At 43.2% G+C, this 23592-nt stretch overlaps 1 protein-coding gene across 1 annotated transcript in view; it reads left to right on the top strand.

Moving 5' to 3' along the window:
• Positions 1-23592, top strand: part of LOC144773448 (disks large homolog 2-like) — an 843812-nt gene that overhangs the window by 179004 nt on the left and 641216 nt on the right. The window contains exon 3 of the mRNA XM_078658478.1: positions 17868-17918. Within this exon, the coding sequence (XP_078514604.1) occupies positions 17868-17918 (51 nt within the window). The remainder of the gene's footprint in view (positions 1-17867; positions 17919-23592) is intronic.

Below are 23592 nucleotides of genomic sequence, written 5' to 3' on the forward strand. Positions count from 1 at the left end.
TTAAAACAATGTCCCTAGTTGTTATGGAGGCCGGGGAAAAGAAGAGCTCTGGTCTCCCTAACTTTACAAGACTGTCTTTAATATAGGCTAGCCACGGAATTTTACTGAACCTATCTAGCTGCAAACAGTCTTTTAGTATACTATGGTTGAGGGGGATTTCTGGATTCAACCAAGTCTTTAACCATATTAAAACAGGAGCCATTTTAATCAAATCTGTAATGTATCCTACGCCTAGTTCATTGTGAGTTATATATGTTGGAGTGGACTGTGGAACTGAGAGAACAGCTCTTAAAAATTTGTTCTCAGTGATCTGGATGGTATCAGGGGAACAATATCCCCAGATTGCACTTCCATAAGTGGCCACAGCAAGACATTTCGCTTTGTATATTTTTATCAATGTTGCTATTGGTCTAGCTCCCAATTTTTTCGCGAAACCCTGTAGGGCAGAGGCTGATCTTGCGAGGGAAATGTTTCTATTTTTTAACTGGTGGCCCCAGGTACCTCTCTCGTCAAAAGTAATCCCCAGGTATGGGAAAGTGGCTACTCTACATAGCTCTTGCTTGCCACAGGTAAATGTTTTTAGAATCTTATTTTTATTTCCCTTGCCCATTATCATAATTTGAGACTTCCTTACATTAATTTTTAAGTCCAAGGAACCCATGAAGTCTTCAAAAGCAACCAGAAGGCGTTGGAGTCCAATTCCAGTCCGTGAAAGCAAGACGGCGTCATCCGCGTATAAAAGAACTGGAATTCCAAGTCCTCCCACACGAGGGATGTTAAGAGCTGCCTCCTTTAAGGCTGGTTCTAGGCCGTTTATATAAATGGTGAATAGGAGGGGTGCCAATATGCACCCCTGCCTGACCCCCCTTTCAGATTTAAAATGACTCGTACATCGTCCCTCCGGGGTAACTCTAACAGACGCAATGAGGTCAGTATGCAAGTCCGCTAAGAGATTAACCAGTGCCATATCTAAGCCCATCTTTATTAAAATTTGCCACAATTTTGAGCGATTTACAAGGTCAAAAGCAGACGAGAGGTCCATGAACCCCAGGTACATGGACCCCTCCTTAGCCCTAGTATATTTATCTATCAATAAGTGTAGATTAAGACCTTGGTCTATCGTACTCCTTTTTGGTCTAAAACCATACTGAACATTTGATAGAACCCCTTTCTCATTTAGTCAATCATTCAGTTTGGATAGAATAACCCGGCCCAATATTTTCCCTGAAGAATCAATCAGTGAAATCGGTCTATAGCAGGAGGGGTCTTGCCTGTTACCTTTTTTAAAGACCGGTATGATAATAGATTTTTTCCAAGTGGCCGGGATATTGTCCTGTTTGAGAACATTAAAAACATTACATAAAACTTTAGACCAAAACTTCGGGGCACATTTGTAGACATCACCTGGTACCCCGTCAGGGCCCGGTGCCTTATTTTTCAGGGTCAACTCTATTGCCCTTTCCACTTCTACTGCCTCAAAATTGATGGCAGAAACCTCTGCAATTTGTAATTCCCCCGCCTCTACTTCAGGGGTAACAATGGGAGCATCCGCACTACTAAATCCAGCATAGATCTGTTCAAAGTGATGGATCCAGCCCTCGTCTGGAATATTCGCATCAAGGGGAGTATTCTCATCCTCGGAAAAAAGTGGCTGATTTATGATTTTCCAAAATAAGCCACTGTTTTTTAATGTTCCAGGGTCTAAGAGTTGGTCCCATGCTGTGTTTTTCAAATCCCTTTTTCTTTCAAAGATAGCTTTTTTATATGCAATCCTTGCTTCGGTTATGTCAACACGATTTTTTGGCATGGCTTTCAGTGATTTAAGTAACTCCCCATGCGCCTTCGTGCATCTTTTGTCGAACCATCTTTTTCCCATAAGTGGCCTCTGCCCGGAATCAATTTGTAAACTATGGTTTATTTCTAAGCAGATGTTATCGAATGCCACTATAACCTCTTTATTCTCAATTCGGTTCGCTATGCATATTGCAACTTCATCCTCCAGTTTAGACAAAACCTCTGGAAGAAATGTATCAGGGATTATTTTTGTCCATTTTAACCTACGCTTTTGATCTTTGACGGCGTTTAGTCCCCCTCTGTGTGTCACCGTTATTAATGAGAGTAGGTCTGTGTGCCTCACTTCAAGTAAAACAGGATTATGATCACTAAACACTGATACCTCTGTGTAATAAATTATCACATTATTCAACAAAAAAGAAGACATAAAAATATAATCTTTAATGGTGCCATCATCATTTCCTTTAAAGGTAGGGGACCTTCTTGTACCCTTCCCACAGCTTGTCTCATATAGATTCCATCTTGCAAGAAAAATTTCAAGTAACTCTCCTCGCCTAGTGTGTTCCATGTGGGTTGGTAAGGAGAGGGGAGGACCTTCATCATCCTGACTCATACAAGGCTGGGTACAAGGGTGAATATTGAAGTCCCCTAATAATATTAATTGAAAAGTATTTTAATTTGCACTATAGACTGACAAGAATTTATCCAGTACTTCCAAGTTGTGACTGGTACATTCATTTGGGTTAGAATTATAAAAATTAACAAAAAGAATCTTGGCCTTATCCTGAGTGGAAAGTTCAACAACCAGACAGTTTTCACATCCCGAAAAACACTCCACTAATTTGCCTTTAACATCCAGTTTAAAAAGGGTTAATAATCCTCCCTTGGCTCTTCCTGCAGTACTACCAATTGCAGGGTTACAAAAGTGACTGTAGCCATCCAGAGAGAAACTATTAGATTGATCCCATGTCTCTTGTAAGGCAATAATGTCAAAAGATTTCAAAGTCTTTAACCAATCAGCGTTTCCAATTTTATTCTTAATGCCCGCAACATTCCATGTAGCAATTTTTAATGACAGTACCGGTATTTGCTCAGTGCTCCCCGTTGTAATAGGCAGTCAATCGTTTTCCTCTAGAGAGGATAATGCTGTGTAGCGATTGTATAACGGTAAGGTATAATCAAATTGCCTATTTGCTAACTGGTAACAATACCTATCCCCAGTGTTTTGACATTGTTGGACATTTGAAACATTTGGAACACGACCTGCCACCTCCCCTCTAAGCCCATTTACAGGATACCTATGTTGAAGCGGTGTTGGACATTTCGTATTATCCAAATGATTATTAAAAAAACAAGGGGTCTAGCACATACAGAGTTTTCCTCAATTGGTAAAGATGCTGCTCTGAGGAGAACTGTTGCAACATGTTGGGGATGCTTAAAATGTACTATGATACAGTCCCCTTTTGATCCCTTTCTTCTGTTGCCAATCCAGCTGACTCTACGAGTAGATATTATATCGTTTGAAAATGCAAAAGGAAACCCACAGTTCCTATTTAACCATGCAAGTGTTTTGTTTTTTAAAGCTACATGGGTTTCTAATCTAGAGTCAGTCAAACAGGAGTCAACCTCAGGAACGTTTGTTAGTACCACTGTGTATGGAATACACTCCGGTGGCAGGTTTACTGGGTTATTCCTCCTAGGCCTTCTTCTCCCGCCCATTTCTCCCCCAGCTACAGGCTTCTGGCTGGCAATGTGTAGTGTAGCTGGCTGTACTGATGATTGTACTAATGGATGTACTATTGGTTGTACTATTGGAGTTCCCCCCGAGGCTAGAGTAGAGGGTGGGATTTTCTGTGAACGGGAGGCTGGAGGGTTCTGTACAGTGGCTGCTAACCCTGTATCCCTGGTGCTAATAGATGCACCAAGTGTACCAACAGGAGCAGGTACGGTAGCCCCAGCTATGGTATTTCCAGTAAAGATAAAGGGGCCAGGGAGGAGGCTCGTAGATGTATGAGAACGAGCCATGTGGGAATCCAAGAGGCCCCCTATTCTTGAAACCTCTTGTGTGACCTGCTCTAGTTTAGCCACCAATGGTCTAACCATTGCTTCTAGTTTCGACTCAAAAATGGATGCCAGAAGCTCTAGCTGGTCAGGATGTAAAATATTTTCCTCATCGTTATTTGTGGGTTTTAATATACTTCCACCGCTGTTTGGTGTAATAGGGGAAGTACCTGTCTCTTTTGATTTCCGGCCCACTGCCCTTTTAGCAGGGACCTTCCTACATGCCCGCACCATTCTCCGAACCGGCGAATGGGTCGGTGATTGTACTGAGGAGGGTGTTGGGCTCAAGGTAAGAATATAATCAGCGGTGATTACGCGTTCGTCTGGTGTCATCGTGATGGATACATCACTGGTTACATTGACGATTGGGTTATTCACGCTAATATCTGGGTGAGGCAATGGGGAAGTGGGCGCACTCAACCCTAGCTCTTCTAGGTTTGTCTTGTTTAATGATAATCGCCTTTCTTTATTTATTTTATTAACTACTGTTAGAAGCGGCTGTCTCTAGTTGGCAGTGGTATACACTTCTGACAAATAGGGACACACCTTTTCCAGTCAGGGCAAGGGGATCACACACTTAGATAACCCCTGCTCACCCCCTTGGTAGCTTGGCAAAGCAGACAGGCTTATCTCAGAGGCAGTGCGTTAAGCATTGATGACCACATACAGTAATAAAGTGAATACACTACAAATGGACACAACACAGTAGTATTATAAAAATAAGGATTTTTATATAAGACTTAGCTCAAGACCAAATAACGACAAAAATATACCACAGTCTTAATAAATACTCTTGGAAGGAAAAATAATAGTTCAAGCACGGTTTCTTTTTAGCACAAAGTCTTTAGTATCAAAAACAACTCTTCTTCTCTAAAACACAGTTCTTGGCAACAATGTAACCCACACGGGAGTCACACGGCGTCGAGGCAAAGTTAATCCAAAGGTTCGGCGTCGACCACGAGGAGCGCTACGTCGAGCCCGGAGTCGCACAGACCCCAACAACACAGTACCTTGGAAAAGTGAAGCACTCGATGATTAGCGGCGTCAAGATGTCCGGCGTCGCGTCTTTGGCGTCGATCGGGCCTCGGAGTCGGGGCGATCTGCAGCGGCGTCGACCGAAGTCAGGCGGGAGCAGCGCTCACGAGATGAAGCAGGATACGGTGTCGTCGATGTCGATGTTGCAAGAGTGAGCAGCGCTCACGGCGTCGAGAGGGCTCGAAGTCGATGCGATCAGCAGCAGTGCAGACACGAGGTCACTTGGAGCTGGAGCCAAACTCACTACTCACTGGCGTTGTTGCTGGCGTCGATCGGGCCCGGCGGCCGGCGTCGAGGAAGCGGGACACTGGAGCCGTTACTCACGATGTCGAGCTGGATTCGGCGGCGTCCGTCGGCGTCGAGGTTGCTGGATTCTTTCAGAGGTGCTGGATTCACAATTTCCAGCAAACAGCCCTTTAAGCAGATGAAGTCCTTTAGCCCCGTGACTTCAACAGGAGACTGGCACTCTCCCAGCCCTTGGAGATTTTCTTAGCAAAGATTGAGAGTACACACACAGTTCCTCTCTCCTGGTTCCTTGGCAAAAATAAAGAAGCAATGCAGGATTCCCCCAACAAACAGCACTCTGGCAGAAGGGGTAGGCAGTCCTTAGATCAGCAGGCTTCTTGTCCTTGGTTCAGGTTTCCTTGTCAGAAGTGATCTAAATTCTTGGTTCAGGGGTCCTTCTCTTATACCCCTTTTTGGCTTTGATCCCTTTGTCCATGCAGGGGAATTTCCCCCCATCTTGGGTTTGTTGTGGGTGTTGCCAGGCCGAAGCACCTGGCCTATTCACTGTGCAGGGCAGAGTCTTCAGCCGCCCAGCAGGAGCGGAGCCCGCATTGTCACTGGCAGGGGCAGGGCCATCAAGTGCCCGGCAGGAGGTGGGCCAGGAAAGTCCCAGGCAGGCACAGAGTCATCAGCCGCCCGGCAGGGGGGCGGAGCCAGCATTGTATCAGGCAGGGCAGGCTATCAGGAGCTACTCTTCTCCTACTCTCAATGCAAATGCCCCACTCATCCCACACTGACTCATTCAGACCTCTGGAGCCACCCAGCTCCTGTCACACGCACACCAGAACCAGCAGAGACCGGTAGACAGTTAGACAAGAAAATAGCTACTTTCTAAAAGTGCTATTTTCAAACACAGAGTCCAAAAACCATCCACACAAACGGATGCGTTATTAAACCCTGAGTTCAGGGATACCAAACTCGACATTGCACCATGCTCCCCGAGCCCGCTAGGATTATAGCATTAATAATCCTGGCAGCCCATTCTAACTGATGGAGAGCAGGTTACCTTACAATAGTGAAAAACGAATATGGCTGTAATTCACTATTAGGACATGCCAACCTTGTCAGGCTTGTCCTACCTTATGCTTACAATGCACCCTGCCCTTGGGCCTACCATAGGGGTGACTAACATGAAGTTAAGGGAAGGTTTAGGGACTGGCAAGTAGGTGTACTTGCACAGTCTGCGTGACAGTACCAGACTGCACGTGGTCTAGCAATGGTAGACCTTCAGACATACTTTTACTAGGCCGCTCTTGTGGGTGGCACAACACGTGCTGCAGGCCCACTAGCAGCATTTGTATTTACAAGCCCTGGCACTCCTGGTGCACTCTACTAGGGACTGACAGTAAACCAAATAAGCCAAACATGGAATTCAATCAATACAGCAATTTCACATAGGGAGCACTTGCACTGTGGCACTGATCAGCAGTGGCACAGTGCCCAAAGCATTTACCAGCAAAAACATCGTAAACAGAGGAGGCAAACAGAAAAAAATGGAGGAGAGACTCATGCCAATGATGCCAGGTCGAACAACTACCTTAACAAGATAGTTATCTAATGTCCTTGTATCATTGTCGACTACCGGTTTAGCTACTCTGGACTTTGACATGTTAAGACCAGAGATACTAAACACGAATAAAGATAACCAGCAGTGTCTCTATTAAGGGGAATGAGACTTCTATGAAATGTTTTAAGGCCAAGAAGCAAAAATCAAATAAGAACCATAAAATACTGTTATTTCTTACAGTTAGTCCTGAATCCTGGGAAGAAAGCCAAAGTCCATGGCCCAGCCCGGCCTCTTCTGGCCCCTGACGGCCACAGATGGCCCCGCCCTTGTCCCAGGCTTCTCCCGGCGCGTCCCGCGGGACGAGGGTCTGGCGCTGCCTTTATGCGCCTCCTGGCGCTGCTGAGGGCGTCACTGGTGGTGGGTGGGCCCCGGCGGAGCCAAGCCCGGCCGGGGAGTGGGCGGAGCAAGGCCCGGCCCTGAGCTGCTGGTGCTGCGGCGCTACTGGCGGAGCAAAGCCCGGCCACGGAGAAAGCTGCAACCGTAGATAAGTCTCCCCCACAGGACTCTGCTCTGGCGCTGCCTTTATGCGCCTCCTGGCGCTGCTGAGGGCGTCACTGGTGGTGGGTGGGCCCCGGCGGAGCCAAGCCCGGCCGGGGAGTGGGCGAAGCAAGGCCTGGCCCTGAGCTGCTGGTGCTGCGGCGCTACTGGCGGAGCAAATCCCGGCCACGGAAAAAGCTGCAACCGTAGATAAGTCTCCCCCACAGGACTCTGCTCTGGCGCTGCCTTTATGCGCCTCCTGGCACTGCTGAGGGCGTCACTGGTGGTGGGTGGGCCCCGGCGGAGCCAAGCCCGGCCGGGGAGTGGGCGGAGCAAGGCCCGGCCCTGAGCTGCTGGTGCTGCGGCGCTACTGGCGGAGCAAAGCCCGGCCATGGAGAAAGCTGCAACCGTAGATAAGTCTCCCCCACAGGACTCTGCTCTGGCGCTGCCTTTATGCGCCTCCTGGCGCTGCTGAGGGCGTCACTGGTGGTGGGTGGGCCCCGGCGGAGCCAAGCCCGGCCGGGGAGTGGGCGAAGCAAGGCCCGGCCCTGAGCTGCTGGTGCTGCGGCGCTACTGGCGGAGCAAAGCCCGGCCACGGAAAAAGCTGCAACCGTAGATAAGTCTCCCCCACAGGACCTTGCTCTGGCGCTGCCTTTATGCGCCTCCTGGCACTGCTGAGGGCGTCACTGGTGGTGGGTGGGCCCCGGCGGAGCCAAGCCCGGCCGGGAGTGGGCGGAGCAAAGCCCGGCCTCCCCGGCCCTGAGCTGCTGGTGCTGCGGCGCTACTGGCGTAGCAAAGCCCGGCCACGGAGAAAGCTGCAACCGTAGATAAATCTCCCCTGTCTTTTGGCTAACCCACATCAACTCTTACTACAAAGTTACCTCATCAAGCTCTGGGAGAATTGTTTTAATTCATCTTGAATCTCTCTGGATTCTTCCTCTGAATTCCTGTATGGCAGAGCCCATTTCCTGAAAAGCAACACTTTTGAAGTCTCTCAACTCTACTCCTCTCAGTTGGATTGGAAACCTTAAGGTAAACCATGGAAGATGCAATATTCCTGAACTGGGCCTTGAACAAACAGATTTTCTATAGTTTCATGAAGACAAAGGAGTCACCACTTATGCAACTAACACTTAACATCTTATCCTGGGAAGGGTTAGATTAAGGAATTCCACTCACCTTCCCAGGAAAGGTTACTGGAAATCCTGAATAAGGATATCAAATTGTTAAAATATGTCTTAAAAGAGGACACAGAAGTAATGTGAGCTGTAATTATGCTCCAACATGTACAAACCCATTTAACATGAGTAATCCTTGTCTCGCCCTTGATAGCTTGGTCGAAGAAATTGGGCTTTAGTCAGAGAAAAGCATTTCATACAAGTGCTGCAAGTTAACACAGTTAAGAAAATGAAGAGCATAGAAAGTCCAAAGCAAAATTAAAGTGCAACTATTTATTAAGTAAAATACCATGAAAGGCAAGTATATCCGATTGTAGGAATCAATGCATACAGCAAAAACAAATTGTATTGTTTCACGGCAAATCAAAGCTTTGAAAAAGAACAACGCTTATCTTTAAAACCAAAAACGGTGTTTGTGCAACATTTCTTTCCTGAAAATAAAATGTTGGTAAAATGTCCGACTCTTCAGGGTTGGTTCTTCACAAATGGATGCAAGTTGAAATAGGATTAAAAAAAAAAAAATTCAAGTCTGACGCAAAATGCCAGTTCCAACAACTTACTTTGCCCATAGAAATGACTGTAGTTCCCTTAATCGCTTAAAGACTTTTTACAGGAGCAGGCGAAGGAAATGCCCAGTAGTAACTGCCCAACTGTTTCTTTTAGTCATGCCAACACATTCTCTGTCCCCAAACCTTCTTCTCTGTTCAGCTTCAGGAGAATTGTTTCACAAGGACAAACAGGATTTACTTGCAGGATATGGACCCATAAATAGTTGGGGGTCAGCAAAAGTCTAATGATGAGCCATCAAAAGCAGATTCTGAGTAACATAGGTTAATTACAAAGATAGAGACAAATCTCTCTGTGTCAGACAATAAAGAGCTCTTCAGTGAGAGAAGGGCTCATGTCTTTTGTATCTGTTAGCTCTTTGCTGGGATTGGCTCCAGAAGGGCAATTCAGAGGGTGCAACTTGTCAGTAATTGATTATGATATCTAAACAGATCTGAATGAATTCCCAGGCTTTCCCTTAGCATTTCTGGTGCAGAAATATCTTTCTTTTCAATCAGTTCAACCCTCAACTTACAAAAGTGATCTCCAACGCTGCACCTTGTTCTTCTTCAGGCCGACTAGATTTTGCCAACATTTTAGAATGGAAAAACAACAGTTGATGAACAGAATGCAGAACAATGTCATACATTCACCCCAGTACAGAGCTCTGTGCCTAAATCCTTCGTTTTGTTGCTCACTGTGCCATTCCAGTTTGAACCCAGCCATATGAAATTAAGTTTTGACCCTGTGCTTCATGGGAACAGTCCAGCCTGAACTGCCAAGCCAGGTCCTCCCTGGACTGGAAACAAGCATCCTAGGACCAGTTTCGGGGTATCACCCCTATTCAGCCAGGATAGCTTGATACCAGTCGCATGGAGAGCATGGGACCCACGTCTGGGCATACCTGCCCCACTCGGGGTGACAAATGCAAAAACAACAGTTGATGAACAGAATGCAGAACAATGTCATACATTCACCTCAATACAGAGATCTGGGCCTAAATCCATCGTTTTTTTGCTCACCATGCCATTCCAGTTTGAACCCAGCCATATGCAAATCAGTCTTGACCCTGTGCCTCATGAGCCCGAACTGCCAAGCCAGGTCCTCCCTGGACTGGAAACAAGCATCCTAGGACCGGTTTGCTGTAACATTTTAGAATGGAGCATCAGTCAACATCAAAATATAAACACCACTTATTATGCTCAGTCAATAATGAGAGTTTAAAGTGGTTTTAAAATCTTTATTCATTGCTTAAAGTTTAGTATTTTGCTTTAGGTATCCTTAATCAAAATTAGGCATTAGATAAAGTAATTTACAGAAGTATCAAGAAAAATAATGGTTAGCAAAAATCAAGAAGAATGACAGCGTGTTCCATAAATGAAATAGGAGCTTAGAGCCACATGCATCAAAGTAAGGAATTGCCATTCCCTAATTTGCGATTTTAAAGGAATCACAATATAGGAATCTCAATTCCTTATGCATCTAGGAATCACCCAAAAATTGCGATTCCTACACATTCCTTAGTTGCAACTCGCAAATTGCGATTCACAATTAAGGAATGCATTCCCATTCATTCTTTGGGCCTAAAAGTCCATACTAATGAATGGGAATAGCATGCGCAATTTGAGAAGTACTAAATAGGTACTCGCAAATTGCGCATGCAATTTCAAGGGTGCAAGGGGGCCAAAAGGCCACCCTGATGCACCTCCGAAATTGGCATGTGTGTACATGTGACGCACACACATGCCCGGAGGGCATGTGTGTGCGCCACATGTCACTTTGAAAAATGCAAAATGTTTGCAAATTACCAACAACCTGTAGATGATGGTAATTAGCGTTTCCTAATTGCCAAGTTGCATTTAGGAAAGGCTTGTTTCATCGCAAATAGGGAATCCCACTTTGCGATTCCCTAAATGCATTCTTAATTTAGGTAATCGCAAATCTTGAGATTACCGGTTGCAAAGTGGCCGATTCTAAGAATCAGCCCGTTTGCAAGTGTTTTTTGGTTGATGTATGTGCCCCTAAGTCCCTATTCTACTCTAGCAGATCCTATTCAGAAAAGACTGAGATTTTAAGGAGCAATTCAAATAGGAATAGATTTTAGATGACATTCTCATGAAGAGCAGTTCTGGAAACTCGTACGAGTATCCTCTCTTAATTCGGAGGTTAGGCACAGTTGTAGCTGTTATCCTAAAAGAATTTAGGAGTCACCATAAGCAGTAGCTCACAGCAAAAAGGCAGAAGTCAAGAAAGGTGCCGGTCACAGAACAAATAGCGTGGACCAGTTGGGGCGGAATTTGCTCCCAAGGCGTGCTCTAAGAAAAGGGTGGTGGTAGAGCTCTCTCTGTCTTTGAACTATCCTAACTAGGAACACGTATGTAAACCACAAAACACATGTATCCATTACTGCCGGTGTTAGGTAATCTTAGTCCAAGGAAAAGAATTGTCCAATGGTCTGCTACATCTTCATTCTCATAGTAACCGTATGAAGTTGGCAAAGCATTATCTACAAACCGTCTACTTAGTTGCTAATATTCATATGCGTTAGAGATCACTCTGAGTTTACACGAGAACCCTGTGTGACAATGAACTAGTCTGGAATTAAGTCATAAGCTTCACATTTCCCTGCATACACTATTGTTTTAATATACTGTTGGTATTCAGCATTGTGAATATGTGGGAGACAAAGTCTAACCAAATACAATGAGGACATTGAGCTTAGGAAGGACAAACATACATTTTTAAAGTCAGCACCTTCGACAAAGGCAACATGTCTAATAAAATCAGATGTGAATTATTTATTTATTTAATACTGGACCGTTCAGCATCTTGCCAAAAGCATTTATTTATTTAAGAAAAGTTGAAATCAAGGCAGTGCAGAAAATATAGAAATAAATTAGACCTAGTCAAGCTTAACACTGTAATTACAATAGAAATGGGTGCTTACTAAAATAATATCATGCTACATGTTAGTTTGCACGTTTAGAAAAAGGCACATTTTCTATTTATTCCAGTCTTCAGGCATTCTCATGTTAATAGTTTCACAAGTGAAGACACATATTTAAAGCTAAATTTCCCTCCCTATCAGCATCTTGTGCAGAGGTGTCCTCCAGTTCCACTTCTAGGGACATGTTTTAGGGAACAACCTATCCCATGCTTCCTTTCACCATGAGAAGGGGCATGGCACATTGTTAAACCATGTTTATGCCTGTACTTTACCTTGTGCAGTGCACTCACTTCCACTAAGGATACAAGATATCCTCTGCTCCAAGTCCCATCTGTACCAGGCCCTAGGTGGATTCTGGCTCACAAATTATTGGGTAGGTTCAGCAGCCTAAATGGAGCTGATGATGGAAGGTCTGAGTCGCAGGCTTTGGCTGCGGTCCCAGTCATAAGAAGAGCTCGGATTGGGGGCCGGTCCTTTAAGTACCTGGCGCCTCAGCTCTGGAATACTCTGCCAATTGCTCTCCGCAGGAATGCCAATTTGTTGGCCTTTAGAAAGGACCTGAAATCTTGGCTATTTGTTCAGTAGGCCCTATCTCTTTCTCGCCTGCCCCTTTTTTTCTGTTATAGGTCATAAAGCGCCGGGACACTCTTCGGAGTAGCCGAGCGCTATACAAAACACCATTAACATAACATTTACAGACAGATATGACCTGGAAGTCGTGGGCTCATTAGCCTCTCTTTCCATTGCCTATTACGTAGGGCCCCTCTGGAGTGCAGTTGCAGGTCTTCTTAGTGACAGATCAGAACAATAGGAGATCGGCAAAGAGGATGGATAGGCTTTTAATGAACACTGCAGCTGATCTGTACCCAGAATACTTGTATGAATTAAAACAATGGTTGAAGCCTAATATGTATTCCAACTCTGACCATCCCATTTATTTTTTAGCTCTGAATTACTTTTACTTTTACGTTGCAAATTGGATTGTGATACCGCTATCCTGTAAAAATGTAGTGAGTGAGTGAGGCATTTATTCTAGATTTTACACTGAAAGGTGTTTTGGCAGCAGGGCTATAAGAAAATCATAGGTAAGTAACACCGCCTGGGCAAATTTACAAATCAATTTTACTGACATAGTTGTTTTGCCAAAGCAGGTACGGCACTTTAAATTTTAGGTCGATGTGTTTCGAAACTGGAAAAGCCAATGCAAAGATTAAAAAACAGATACACAGATTGCAAAAATATAGAAAATGCAGAAATATATAAACTTTCCTGCAATTACCATATGTAAGACAAATCCACAATTCAAAGTCATTTAATCAGTGTTACCTATGTATGAGTCAGAGAAAGTGTCCATTTTCAGAAATGCATGATGAGTGAGGCAGACATGCAGGGCTATACTAAGCCATTTCCACTGTACAAAGTCCTTTTGTCCGAGTCAGAAAAGTTTTCTGACTCTGGAAATGGGTTTTCCAGCCTATGCAGTATCACGATTTGGAAGGGGAGTTCCTCCAAATAGAGATTCGGTATTGAATGTATAAATGGTTTGTGACTGCAATTGCCAAGTTACCGACTCCTCTTAGAAGGGGGGAACTGATACACAAAGAAGAAGGGATCTTTATGGGACCCCTACCCCTTTAAGAATCCTACTAGTAGCCTAGTCGGAGAGGGCAGCGGAGAGCTTGATGGTCTAAACCCATTGGCCCTCAAACTCTCTTGCATACTTGAGCAATGGCCATAAAATTATTCTAGAAATATGCATGCTATATTGAAACAGATGGTAAGACAGCACCCTGTGCACCACTTCAACTTAGATCAGGGAAAGTCGGAGTCGTAATTGCTATGATGATGCTCCTATGAGTTGGAAATACTAGTATAAATCTGCATTTGTTACAGGATATAAATACCCATACAGAGTTAAAGGGTCCACATCAAGAATAATTCATAATCGCTTCACCCTCCACACCTCGGGCCTGATTCAAAAAAGTAATCGAGACAAAATCCTAACTTTACGACTTTCGATATTCACAAAGGGTAGTTTGGAGTTGTAAAGTTAGGATTTTGTCTCAGTTAAACTTAAGTTTTACTTAAGTTAAACTTAAGAACAAAACTAAAGTTTAACTGAGACGAAACCCTAAATTTACTTCTCCTAAATGTCCTTTGTGAATACCGAAAGTCGTAAAGTTAGGATTTGTCACCTTTATTCCAAATAACCTGATGAGGTGAAAGGACAGTCACAGAATATTAAAAACTTGAAAACTCCTTACAACATCTTGAAGTATGATGGCAAAAGAATGGTATATGGCAGAGAATAATTAACAGATGCATCTGAAATACAGAAGAAGTGTGTTACTTATTTGTAATGCTTTGATGAGCTCAGTATGAGGGGGTTAAACATGGTTCTGTAACATTTACTCCCCGAATTCCAGATCCAGATGACATATACATGGGGTATAATGTGGTAATAAGTGTTCCTTGATCCCATCTGGAATAGAGAGGCACTTGGAGTAAGCACCCAAGCATTGGCGTGGCTAGACCTTTTGCTGCCGGTCACAGCCCATGCATTTGTCACCCTGCGACAGCTGCAGGTAAGAGCGACGAACTGGGTGGGGTGGTGGCTGATAAAGGTGCCGCCGCCCCCTCATGAATATGTTACAAAGAGGCGACCAAACATGTATATGAATAAAGGCAGATTGAAATATTAGGAATATTACATGATCAGTCTTAATTATTTCGCAGAAAAAAAATAGTGAAAGCCAAGCCTGGACAATGTGCTAAGACAAGACCAACTGAAAAAAATCATGCTTGAGAATCCTTACAAACATCCTTAAGGCAGATAAGGCTATTAAAAGAAAATGTAGCATAAGAAATATTTGGATAAGCATTTTATTGGCATAGCATTAAAAATGCATATTATGCTATATCTTTTATTGCAAGATGGGACTGACCTCTTTAGATCTTCCATGAGAGGGTACCTGTTGCCAGACTTGATCTGACCAATAGAAAAAGAGCTTTAAGAATCGCTACAGAGAGAGTGCAGCTTTGGCTTCAAACAAATGCTGATTTTCATAAGTACGGATTCTCATTTAGTTTAAGTTGTTTTCTTCCACTAAAAAAGAGTGCTTGTACTACACTTTTTGCCTAGTGGGAAATGCTCAACACAGAAGGACTGAAATATTTATGGTGACAAGATCAAGGCTTGATTTATTTTTTATGCAGCATTATAACAAAGGCTGTAATCTTGATTAATGTATTAAAAAAGTTTATGTTAAAGGCAATTAGCCTTTAAAAGGGAATTGAAATGACACTATATTAAAGCTTATAGACAGTATTTTCTTACAAGGAATCTCACAGACTACATTAGTAGCAAAATGGTTTGATGTTGGTTGCCCCATGTGGTTAGATTATCCCTTCAAGACTCTTTTTTTATGCTGTTTTACAAAGGGTTACATATTGTTTTGTCAACTGTAATTGTGTACATCTTTGTCATTTTATGACTACGAGAGAGGGGTTTTGCCTCCACCCAAATATTGTTTTCCTTTCCTGCAGACTTTGATGGAGAGATTTCTTGCACGCTGTTGAAAAAGAGTACTTTTTGCATAGTGCCAATAGCGGGCGGAAGGAGAGGGGGGGACTGAACCAAACAACAACAAAAAACGAATAATAAAATACCTTACCTGTTCGACGCTCTGAAGGTCCGCTCTGGCTCCGTCACAGTACACTGCTGGCTTCCACAATCTCCTGGGGCATCCTGATGCTGCATGGAAGCAGCATCAGGATTGGCTAGAGCACTGATGATTTGCGCTCCCAGTGAAGCTGGGGGCGTGTGCCTGCTGGTCTCTCCAACCCAGCAACGCAGCTGGGTTGGAGAGAGCTTCAGTGCGCATGAGGGTTTGGCCAACCTTTGACAGCTTACCAAAGCCTCATGCACACATCAGGCTGGCCAAAGCCTCATGCACACTGACAACCAGTGCATCTACAACTCCCCCTCTGCCTGTCATCTCCGTGGCCCCATCCCCTAGGAGACGCTACTGACAAAAATAAAATGACAAGAAACACAGGTTTATTCACGTTTTTATTTGAATTGTTTGGCTGCTGGCATGGGAGGTGGATGCTCCTCCGCCATAGCGGAGGAGCTGCCACTGGTCAAAGCTTATGCCCAACAAAGTAGGACTGAGTTAGTTTTGGTGGCAAACCATTAATTGAGACTCTATGCCTAATCTGTTTATTATGAAACGTTATGTGGAAGGCAGTAGGCCGTTCTTATTTGTTGTAAATCTAAGCCAATAGGTCATTAAGGTCAGATCTACTGTGTTAAAGTTTACAGACAAGTGTTATGTTGCAGTGAATCTCAAAGATTACAATAATAGGCAAGGGTATTGGTTTTGGCTTCTTTCTGTGACAAACCCTTGGGGTGGGTTTTGTCCTGACACTCCTTGTTATGTTGTTTTGGGAGAAGGTTTTTATTGCTTTGGAAGATGTAATTATGGTGTGAAAATGAATGGTGAGGTGGGATGCCAGCCCTGCAAGGCCATTGTTCAAAAACAGATTTTACAAAACTCCACACACAGAGATATATTTACCTACAAGCTGTTTGATTCATCCCTCTTCAGTCCAAGGGGCCGAGTACAATCCCGCTAGAAAGGCCTCCAGACGGGGTCTGGAACAAGAAAATCAAATTTTGAGCTTATGTTTCTGACCGAATCTTCCTCCTGTTCTGAATTACCAAGTACGGTGCGAAGATCTCGTCCGCGTCAACCGAATTGTTTCCGAACCCGATCCTGTCAGTCCAACTCGTTTGCAGCTGAATTGTGCCGCGCAATGGAGCCGGCTCCCAAAAGAGCGAGTACGATGCATGATTCGGACAGCCGTATTGACTCGTGTCAACGAGATGAAACAGCTGTGAAAATCAGACTTTGGGGGGCTGTAGCGGACCCCCTACACACGCGGCCGTCCAAATCGGTCCTCTGGGGGTACCCATGGGTCCCCCTTTCCATGCTTGCAGAGTGCGGCGGGCACCAAGGGGTACCCACCACAGGGTGTACACTTTCACCACCCACCCCTTTTTGCTATGGAAGCCTGTGTACGCAGTCAGTATACAGGCTCCCATAGAGTTCAATGGGAGTGTGAGTGAATTGAGCCCGTCACCATGTGGGTGCATTGGAATTGGTCGCTCGGACTCACGGAGCCAATTCACTAGGAAAGCCGTCCAGATCCAAGTCGTACTGAGGGCATTCCTAGTGAGATCGTACTCGGCTCCTAAGTGTCATTCACATTCTATTTTTCTCCATTGAATTATATTTCATAGGGCAGTGGTTTAGACTATTACTGCCACTATCACTTGTGAGTAACAACATTTATCTAGATCACATGTGTCATATGCCTGAAAAGGAGTGTGCTTCATTGTCCAGTCCTTTAATTTTCCCTTTTCTCCTTTGCTTCATGTTTTGAGCAGCTCCCAGACAGTCCTACTGAACCACTTGATTGCCTCTAACGTACATTGAGGCATGATGCATCTTGTGTCGCCACTGTTTCGATTTTTAACATTGGAGTGGTTAAAAGTAAATTCTCAGATTGCCACTTATGTTGGAGAAATCTGAAACTATGGCAAACAAAGCATGGAGAGAAAGTAGAGTTTATTTTACAAGCACAAGTTGACCAGCTAAACTTTATACTCGTAGATTAACTGTTGAATTCTATTTCACAATAATGTATCTATGAAAATACAGAATATATTGCAATGAATTCAGTTTTTATAAATTGACAACTCATCTAGGAGGGGAAAGTTATAATCCCTATTGCAAATGTGTTGAAATTACTTTCATAGCCTTGTTCTAGATTGAAATGTCAAGAGAGAAGATTCTTATTTTTATGCAAGACACTCATCCCTTTGCTAACTTTTAAATATTCAGGAGTGGCTGCTTCAATCAGTTTCATAAATTCAGACTTTCATTAATTGTCTGTGTTTCATGCTCCTCAGGTCAATGGAACGGAAATTGAATATGAATTTGAAGAAATTACACTGGAGCGGGTGAGTCTGCATTTCATTCTTTATTACAAAACTCTTACAAAATGTGACAGTGACATTGTGGATGGAATAGAGGTCTCTTCATTATTTTGAACATTTTGTAAACCTGATAGCTCCAGAAATCACTTGCAATATGGCCGCACAATTTATCTGCCCAAGCATTGGAGTAATGGTACAGCATTGTTAAAAGTTTTAAATGAACCGTCCTCAATTAACCCCTGTTCAGATCAGCAAACTTCCACAGCTTTTAAACTTTATGTTCTCAGATTATTTTGTTTTAAATGAAGTGCTCCTGCTATAATCATGAAAAAACGATCCTAAACAGGGGTTGAGTGGCATTAATGGAGCTCATATTTTCCCATAATTCTTTGCTTTTATACAGATTTTATACATACAAGTAGAACACTTTTAGAAAAAATGTGAAAGCCACTTATGGAATTAGTGTCTGTTCATATACTCACCGTGTAATGGTGTAACATCGCCCTCCTAGTATGGTTTGCCTCAGCATTGGGTTCCCCTCCACCTCTGAGGAGCATCCACGAATAGTTCTGACTTCCGGTTGTCCAGTCCACTTGTAATGTGATTGCAAGAATAAGTTCATTTATGTTCCTTCCTGCCACACATATGTTCTCCATGGTCCGTTGTGTCATTAGAACACTCTTAAAATCATGTTTGGGTGAACAAAAAGTATTGTTTTTTGTGCTTGCACTTCCCTGCTACAATATAAAAAGCAACAAGGTTGATCAAGGAAGTGTTGCATAATTTGTATGTTTACTTCTTGTCATACAGTGCATAAAACAGTCCTTTAGCGTCTCTTGCTCTCTCTTTTGAAGTAGAACTTAAGCTCATTGTACCAAGTGACTGTATTTGTTGTACTGTCAACTAGTGTTTTGCTATATTAAGGCTTGGGATCCTGCAAACGAATTCAGTTGACTGTGAATATATTGAGTATATGAAGTCAAGAGCAAAACCAAATACTAGGAGAATATTAACTTTGCCAGTTCATCGAGTACCTAAACTATTCTCCCTTTTTGTTCAGTTCTGTTTTCCTTTTTTCTGTATGTTTACCGAGTCTTAGGAGATCTTGAATAACCATCAATTCTCCCCCTCGCAAGCAATTACGATTTTTGTGAGCATTTTCTTTTCCCATCATTTGTTTTCTCTGCATACCTGCCAGTGTCCTATTTCAACTCACCTTGCAATCATCTCTTGTCATGTGTTCCCATCCATGATTCTTTCTAACTCCTCAGCTTGTCTCTTGATTTCTTTCTTCCATGTCCTTCTCAGCTTCTCCATTTTAATCCAGGTCTCTACCACCACCTGCCTCTGCTTTATTTTTGGGACATAGAAGAGAGACACAGTGGTCAAAGGGAGGGATTTGAGATGGTAATGTGGGTATTTCAAAACCCAGCCTGTAAAGGCGTCAAAATCATATTTGGTGGTTCTCTTGCTGAACGGCATATTATGGACAAACTTTGTTTTCAGATATCATTGTCCAAGAAACCACAATAATTAATATATACAATGTTGGTATTGATCCAGCAGAAACAGTGTAAAAATTGTATAACATTTTATATTACCACCAATTTAATTATAGTAGATTTTTAATAACCAGGTGTTCGGGCCCATGAGAACTCAAAAATCCCTTACAATTACCAGGTCCTCTGATGAACTTTTTTGTGGAGCTTATAGGGACTCAATAATGAAAAGATGGATAATATTCCCTTCATGGGAACCTATAATGAAGGAAATATTTAACTAACAAACTTAGTCATAATATTACAATATGTCAATAGGTCGTCAATAATGACAAACTCTGATTACTTATCACGTTACTTTTATCTAATATTTCAGAATATGAATGGTCAATACATGAATACAATAGAGAAATAACATAAATGTCTTCATTATTTCAATGTTTCTGGTAAAATCACAATAAGAGAAATACAGTTTATAATGAGTTCATCACAATACCAATAACTGGCATGTGTGGAGAGAAGAAGACACAAAAGGAAATAGTTCATTGTAAATATCAATATGCAATTTGATTTTCATACAAACCTAGATCAATGAGAACTAATGCAAAACGAGCTAACTCTTCTGCCGAAAAGGTATAGCTTAAGCAACATTACCAGCCGACAAAGTGCAAAGTAATCAGGATAGCCAGCGTCAGGATTTGCAAAGATAGCAGCCAACCAGAGTAGCACAGAGTAATAGCAGCAAGGCTCTCCTTTCATAGAAGCAGCTTTCTTTCTTTCTCTAGTAATTATACACTAAATGTTAAAGTCCAACCCTCTTTATTTATCTTTTTTTACTAAACTCTCAACTCCTTTTGGCTAAATGTTTTATGGTGCTCATCATTCCAATCATTTCATTCGAGTTTTTCAACGGTTCTTTATTAAAGCATTTGGTGTCATCATTCTTTGGAAGCAGGAGGAAATTGTTGTATTTTCTTTCCGATGCTTGCGCGCACTTCCACATCAACTTGCAACATTTGCCAACACAGTTCATCCACAGAAGAGAATACATTTCTCATACAGAAAGGATGTCCTTAAGACTATGTAAGTGGAAAGGGAAAATATCTTTAGCAGCCCTTTGAGGCACTGTAAATTCATCTTTTCTCTTCCAAAGAAAGTAAAACACCCCTCAGTTAAATGATCACAAAAGAATACATAAGAAATCAGTATTTTAATTTTTCATTATTCTAATTAGACCCATATACATAAATTACTTCTAAATATTGACTATGATTAATGCTTTCTCCTTATTAAGAATAGAATCTACATTTATGGAAACATTTCTGAAAGTGTTTCCATTATTTTGCACTTCATTATTCTACTTGTGAAAATTCTAGTCCACTTAAAAAGTCTCTCTTCTCATTTATAAAAAACCTAGGGGCATATTTACAAGCCCCTTGCGCCACGTTTACGCCGCTGTTGCGTCACGCAAGGGGGTGTAAACGTGGCGTATCCCTACGAGGCATTTACAACGTGACGTATCTATGGAGATGCGTCACGGTGTAAGGCCCTCCGCCACATGAAACCTGCGTCAGGTTTCATGTAGGTGTTCCGGTGCGGGGGGGGGCGTTCCGTCGCAGGAACGCCCCTGAAAAGTGACTCAGTGAAATCTACAAGATTTCACTGAGTCACTTTCCTAACGCTGATGCGTCAAACCCTGCGCCTGCTTGAAGTAGGCGTAAGGCTTGACGCACCACGTTAAAGATAGGGCAAGTTGGAAAAGTGCTGGAGTTGCGTGCCGCACGCAACACAACTTCAGCACTGCGCCAACTTTACGGCCAAGATGCGACACGCATCTGTTCATTCCTGCGCCATGGTGCGCCGAATTGTAAATGCGGCGCATCATGGGTGGCGCAAGGATGAACTTGCGTGCAGTATCTTTCCTGGCGCATCTCTGCCGATTTGCAGAGATGCGTCGGGCAACGTAAATCTGCCTCCTAATGTTTTCAATCTTTTTCTGCACAGAAACTATTGCAACTTTTGACATCTGAATATGCTATATCTTTCTTACACAATGTTCATGCTATTCTTTTCAATTCCCAATTTTATTAATTTTCACTTTATTAGTCATTTGTTTTGTTAATAACACACATATGAGCAAATTTGATCAAGCAAGATTATTTCACAAAAATCAAGCTTCATCAGTATTAATATATGATTTTTACTAGAAATATTTACTTTGTGGAAAACTGCACTATTCCCACCTGCACCTCTTACAGGGAGAGGGAAACATAGGAAATTAGTGGGAAAGGGAGTAAGCAGGAATGAAAAAGAACCTTCAAGAGTTAAATAAAGAGACTGAAGATGTAGTGTGTTAGAAGAAAGACATGAGGTGGAATCAAAACTAAACAGAAGTGATATTCAACAATCCTTGCACTCAGCAACCCCAGCACTCAGCAGCTCTTGTGGCAGAATTCCCCAGAAAAGCTATGCCCCCCTGCATGTATTCTTTTACAAATTAAACACGGCTTGAGCTCATAGAAGTGGCCACATGAGCACGTGCACCCTAGAGAGAATGTGACACATCTTTGTGTATAGTAGGATTTAGGGTGTTGAGGAAGCTCAACTAGAACAAATGATGCTACTGTGTTCTCTTCCATCTCTGCTCTGGCAGTCACTGCCCAGTTAGAAATGTGTATTAACTACAGCGTTCACAAATACAAATGATCGTATGTGGAATCATCTCTACTGTGTATTAAGTCAATTCACATCCCCTGGCTAAGCACTTGCTCCTTATGCTTGAAAGCATCTTGGTTCCAAGGATGTGGAGTTCACATTGCTTCAGTAATTCTGAAGATTTTTAGCTGCAATTTTAAGCAAGCTTGACAATATCTGCTAATGAGATATTGTGTATAATTAGTTCAGAAGCTTTAACCAGTTCGATGCTGATGACGGAACCGCTCCGTCATCAGCTGCGGTGGCGCTGTGCTGATGACGGAGCGGTTCCGTCATGGCCCGGCCGCCGCGCCTGCGCAGCGCTGATTTCGCGCCTGCGCGGCGCATTCTATTGAGCGGACGGGGCGATGACGGAACCGCTCCGTCATGAGCACAGCCCAACCGCGGCTGATGACGGAGCGGTTCCATCACCAGCATGAGGCCGCCACGCGGCCGCCCCGCCCCCTTAGTGCTGCGGCGGAATAGCCGCCGCAGCGATGCGGTTAAGATACACACCACTTTTACTACTACTACTTTGCTCTGTTCTTCTAATAAAGGAACATGATGATAAACACAAAGATCTATTTCAATCTCGTATTCTGCAACTTTATGTACAATAATGTATTGATAGTGATGCATAACATACCATATGTGGCTGGAATGCTAGTCAGGCAGAGCGGTATCCCTGGGTGAGATACCGATCTACCTTATCACATCTGACCCGGTGGTGCGCAATTGGATTTCCCAGGTGTGGGAACAGCGGACCAAATTTACCAGATGGAAAATATGGCCGGTGAAATCACATGAGGGGGCTAATCCTCATTAATCCACATTCAACTGGGAATTCCATGTGGTATTCTTCCTGGTAAACCCGAGTTTGCCCAGTAATTGCCCACTTCCTGGTGATAAAGTCATAATAGCAGGATGTCTGAGAAAAATTCTGACTGGTAACAATATTTCTGGCTGTTTGAAACTTCGTCAAGGGATTCCTCTATGCTTGTAATCTGGTCCATATACACAGTCCTCTCTTTGCACAGTGCAGGCAGCTCACAAGTCAGCTTCAGAAAGATGAGTGTGAGGCAGCACACTGAGGATAAAATGCATGCTGATGAGGTTGCCAAGGAGCACAACACCTTGAATAAGACCAAGATGTGCCAGGCAGTTCTTGCAGTGGCACCTGTGTTGTATTCCATCAATGAGATGTGTAAGAGTTGAATTACATGTATGTTTATAATTATGTATGTGGACAGTAACTCTTGACCTGATGTCCTTGGCATGCTATTCCCTGTGGTATTCTCCCAAATCTTTCACCTTCACCCCTCTTGTTTTGCTTAATTTATTTTTGTTGGCTTTAGGACTCTGTGCACTTTACCACTGCTATTCAGTGCTAACGTTCTTGTGATATGAGTACTTACGTTTTACATTTCCTGGCAGTGACAAACACCTACAGTTGTTTTTCACTGTTGTAACACATTTATTTCCCACTGTCTAACACTGGGTGACCC

Source organism: Lissotriton helveticus, chromosome 8 (genome assembly GCF_964261635.1).
Source record: "Lissotriton helveticus chromosome 8, aLisHel1.1, whole genome shotgun sequence".
In the NCBI taxonomy this organism is placed as follows: Eukaryota; Metazoa; Chordata; class Amphibia; order Caudata; family Salamandridae; genus Lissotriton; species Lissotriton helveticus.